The 5,038-nt window shown below is 34.9% G+C and overlaps 1 protein-coding gene across 1 annotated transcript in view; it reads left to right on the top strand.

Moving 5' to 3' along the window:
• The first annotated feature begins 86 nt into the window (after positions 1 to 86).
• Positions 87 to 5,038, top strand: part of LOC111421200 (uncharacterized) — a 7,225-nt gene continuing 2,273 nt past the window's right edge. The window contains exons 1-3 of the mRNA XM_023054345.2: positions 87 to 161; positions 268 to 485; positions 536 to 640. Coding sequence (XP_022910113.2) covers positions 331 to 485; positions 536 to 640 — 260 coding nt within the window. The 5' untranslated portion in view covers positions 87 to 161; positions 268 to 330. The remainder of the gene's footprint in view (positions 162 to 267; positions 486 to 535; positions 641 to 5,038) is intronic.

Here is a 5,038-nt window from a genome sequence, read left to right as displayed (position 1 = left end):
GATGAAAAATGTTTTTGTAGCTTGAAATGGATGTTTTGCACGAACTATATAGGCACGTGAACTTTACGAAACCGTCATCGTTTATGAAAGTGGCTGTAGAAATTGCGCGCCTTGCGAAAATACAAACGGAATCCCTTCCATGGCTTTTACCAATACAAAATGTAAGCCACCAATCGAAAGTGATGATTTTACCGCAAAACATCAATACGAACACCACGAATTCAGCACCATCTCTTATTTATTAACATAATGATTATTTTATTACAGGAATCTGTAATTAATGTTTACGTTTACTAAAAGTAAATAAGTTTTATTTTAATTTAAAGTGAAATGAATGAAATAGAATTAAAGATTCAAAAAAGTATTGTTCAACTTTGTAAGTTTCTTCCTGATTTTGTTAATAAATGGAAAGATTTATTAAATGAGGGTAAAAAACCGATTCGTGGTTTACTTAACCTCTCTGAACAGTTGAGACATGTAGAAAGGTGAGGAATTAAAATTTTAAAACTAATAATTAATTTTAGTTCAATTTTAGTGTAAATAAAGCACATGAGGAAGATTTTTTTGAGATGCAACAACGAATTTTATTTAGCATTTATGTGGGAATAGAAGAGGAAATGGAAATTATTAAAAAAATACTGTACGAATTCATAACTAATGAAATCCTTTTTAATATACAGCATGCAAAATCTGTATTTGAACACCCACTGAGAAATTAGAAAATCACGAATTACACAAGACTGGTAGTACAAATTTCAAATCTTTTTGATGATTTATTTCATTTAAAAGAAGAGTAAAAGCAAAAATAGATTGTGGTTACTTACACAGTTTAACAACTATATGTGAAAGAGCATTTTATTAACAATTAACAGCAAGAGTCATATTCAAGCAGGTCGCAAGAGTGTATTTTTTTGATTGTTAAGCACTAATTTTTTCAAAAAACTTCAAAGTCAGTTGAATTATTGTAAAAATTGCGGAAAATCTTTGATTGAAATCAAGCAATGTGTGGTGTGGAATTATAAAAAGACAGGTAAAGTTAACAAAGCACTACAAAATGTAAATTGATCAAAGTTATTATTATTAATGCCTATATGCCTTATATACCTATAAGATCTATTGTATCTTTTGCCCTCTCAAAATTTAGGGCAAATGTAGGTCCTTAATGAACCTTAGTATTGCTTCAAGGTCTTGTTCCTTTATGTTGGTAGGTGTCAAAAGAGCTTTACCAAAAATTTTGTGTCTTATGTAGCCTCTGGCGCCGCAATTACACAGTATATGTTCATCCGTTTTTGATTCGTTGTTGCAAGAACGACAAGTTTGATTCTCAGCTTGTCCAATGTGGAAGAGGTGGTATTTTAGGAGCGGTCAGGAAACCTGAGAGCATCCTTAGATCCCCTTTGCTGAGGCATAAAACCTCTTTGGGTTTGTTTTGCGACGGAGTTATCATACACTTCGCTTGTCTGTGACCTGGAAGTTCTTTCCAGCGTAAGGCTACCTTTGAGGCCTCCCAACTGTTGATTACTTGTTTTAGCTGGCTTTTTTGTAGTCCACAACCGGGTTGGGGTCTAATAAAGGGCGTTTTCGTTGCCTTTTTCGCCAGCTTCTCCTCCTTCTCATTGCTCTCAATGTCTCTGTGACCTGGAACCCACCATAGAGTAACATCATTGCCCCTAACGAGTTCTCTCAGGTTGCTGGTACACTCTGATCAGTGCGAAGTCACAGGTGTAGGCCTGGATTTGCCTTTAGGGCGGCTCGACTGTCTGAAAATATTTATGGACTAACACTAGACCTAGTGACAGTGCTTAGTAGTGCTAACTAGGCACGACAAAGCGCTAGGTTGTGTGTATTGCTATTGAACTAAAACTAGAACTAACTCTAGAACTAGAATAGGGCTAAGCTCGAATGTATCATATATACAGGGTGTTTCATAATACACCTAATTCTGTTTTTACGCGAATTTGATATAACGCGATTAATAAAATATATTTTATTCTTTTTTTACGCGATTTAATTTGATTTAACGCGACGCAAGAAATTTGAATCTAGAATAATTTTGGAACTAAAATTTCGTGTACGTGCAAGTATGTGAAAGCGCTTGAAAGGTATATGATTGTGCGAGAATCGATACCCCCTGATTGCGCGAGCGCATCAATAGTTACAGGGGATTTCCCTAATTTTATATCATCTCACATCTGTTTTGGTTAAAATAATTACGAGTTTACAGTTTGGCTTCAATGTTTAAGGTGAGTAACAAAATCGAATACAATATTAAATAAAATATTTTTTGATACATTTATTCTTTACTTACTTATTACGTATAAATAAATAAAATTTTTATAGGCGATCTAATCACAATGTCAGCTACAAAACAAACAAAAAGAAAAGCTATTTCGTTGAAAGTTAAAATCAACATTTTAGATAATTTAGCTAATGGAGATAGTGCCACCACTGTAGGGCAACGTTTCGGTTTAAGAGAATCCACTGTAAGAACTATAAAAAAAATGAGGACGCGATTAGAAAATCTGTAATTGCTGGGACAAAATTAAGTGCTCATACAACATCATACACAAGAGACATTGTGAAGCAAAAAATGGAAAAGGCTCCTGTAATATGGATGGAGGATATGTCTCAAAAACGAATACCCGTTGACGGAAATAACATCAAGCAAATGGCATTAAAGATTTACAACCAAATTAAAGAAGCGGAACCACAAACATCAGGCGAGAAAAGAAGAAAATTTGAATTTTCTGCTAGTACGGGATGGATGAATGGTTTTCTACAACGAAACGCGTTACATAATATAAAGATAAAGGATGAAATTGCATCTGCAGATGATGTAGCAGCTAAAGAATTTCCAGCAAAACTGGCTAAAATAATTGAAAAAGGTGGTTACACTCCAGATCAGGTATGGAATGCGGACGAAACAGGCCTTTTCTGGAAGCGTATGCCAAGTAGAACATTCGTAGCTAAATCCCAGAAAACTGCCAGTGGGTTCAAGGCGGCCAAAGATCGCGTAACCTTTTTATTTTGCTCTAATGCGTCTGGAGATCGAATGTTAAAACCCTTGCTTGTTAATCGAGCTCTAAAACCACGGTCTATGAAAGGTGTAAATTTAGATACCTTATCAGTACACTGGACAGCTAATAAAAAAGCCTGGGTAACTAGAGAAATTTTTAATGAATGGTTTGTCAAACATTTTATCCCAGAAGTGCGTCGCTATATGAGCGATAAAAGTCTTGAATTTAAGGTTCTTCTGATTATAGATAACGCACCTGGCCACCCACACATAGAGCACCCGAATGTTGAATTTTGTTTTCTTCCTCCAAATACTACTTCCTTGATACAGCCGTTGGACCAAGGAATTATTGCAACCTTTAAGACCTATTACGTAAAGCAAACATTTCGATACATTTTAGATAAATTAACAAATAATAAAAATGAAACGGTCATTGACGCGTGAAAGAACTTTACAATAAATGACTGCATCAAACATGCTGGATTAGCACTATCCGAATTGAAACCATCAACTTTGAACGCATGTTGGAGATCTCTTTGGCCAGAATGTGTAAAAAATAAAGATCATGTGCCTTCTAATATGGATCAATACCCTAACATCACAGCCTTAGCTCATGAAATAGGCGGAGAAGGATTTGCTGATATATCGTCTGCAGATATCGATGAATTACTAGAGGATAAAGCACTTACTGATGATGAAATCATTAGTTTAGCGCTTGAGATTCCCGATGATAAAGAATGCAGTGAAATTGACGAAGAGATTCCTACCCTTACCGCAGATGTAATCAAAGAAGGACTACAACTCGCTGCTAAATTATGCGATCATTTTCAAAAGCATGATCCTATTGAAGAAAGATCTACAAAATTTCAACGAGACATTAAATTATTAATGGGCAGTTATCGTGAATTGTATAACAGCCTTATCAAACCTGGAACACAACGATCGATAACAGAATTTGTGACTAGAACCACTAACGCGGCAGCACAGCTTGAAAAGGAAAGCGCATCGAAAAGATGATAGCAATTAGAAATTAATTTTCGTTTTTTTCACTAAATAATGATTTTTTCTTTACTTTTATTTTATTATTATTTCAACTTATGAATTATTTATTATTTTTAAATAAGTTTTATTAAATAAAAGCACATTAAAGTAATCGAATTTATCTTTCTTAATCATAACATTTTAACCGATTCTTCAAATGTGGGAACCTATCCCGTATTTTTACATAAATACCGTATCTTTTTTTACGCGAATTTATTGGGAACGTATCTGTCGTGTAAAAACAGAATTAAGTGTACTATCTTCATATACTCTACTACCTCCTGTCAAAATAACAATTTGTACCTGCAAAAAGTAAACTTGTATTACAAAATTAAAAATGAATTACACAAACGCTGAAATATGCAAAACGTTTACGGAATGGCATGCGGTAATTCGGCAGAAGTAAGGCGATTGTATCAAGAAAGACATCCTGATCGCCCAGTACCACACCATAACTTGTTTCTACGCATTCACCAACAACTATGGGAAAATGGAAGTTTTAAAAGGAGTACTGCTGATAATGGGGGGCCTATGGAAGTTGCAAATCTCCAAGTAGAAGAGGTTGTCCTCAACGAAATTGATGAAAATCCGACTACAAGTACCAGAAAAATTGCTCACAACTTAAACCTATCTCACTCGATGGTTTGGAGAATTTTGAAAAGGCAACTTTTGTATCCCTACCATATCCAAAAAGTACAAGCCTTATTGCCAAGAGATTTTCCTCCAAGATTGGCTTTTTGTACAAGACAAAATAGCTCAAAATTCTGAGTTTGGAGCCGAAGTTCTGTTTAACGATGAAACATCTTTCTCGAAGGATGATATTTTCAATTTTCACAATAACCACATATGGGCAGAAGAAAATCTACATGAAATTGCAGAAGGCCATCCTCAGCAATAATTTTCCGTAAATGTTTGGGCTGCCATCGTCGGTGATCATTTGATAGACCCACATTTTTTACCGAACAGATTAATGGGTCCAGA

The sequence above is a fragment of the Onthophagus taurus genome, chromosome 1, assembly GCF_036711975.1.
Source record: "Onthophagus taurus isolate NC chromosome 1, IU_Otau_3.0, whole genome shotgun sequence".
Classification (NCBI taxonomy): Eukaryota; Metazoa; Arthropoda; class Insecta; order Coleoptera; family Scarabaeidae; genus Onthophagus; species Onthophagus taurus.
The sequence above is the reverse complement of the archived record's forward strand: the minus strand, read 5'-3'. Positions and strand labels throughout refer to the sequence as shown.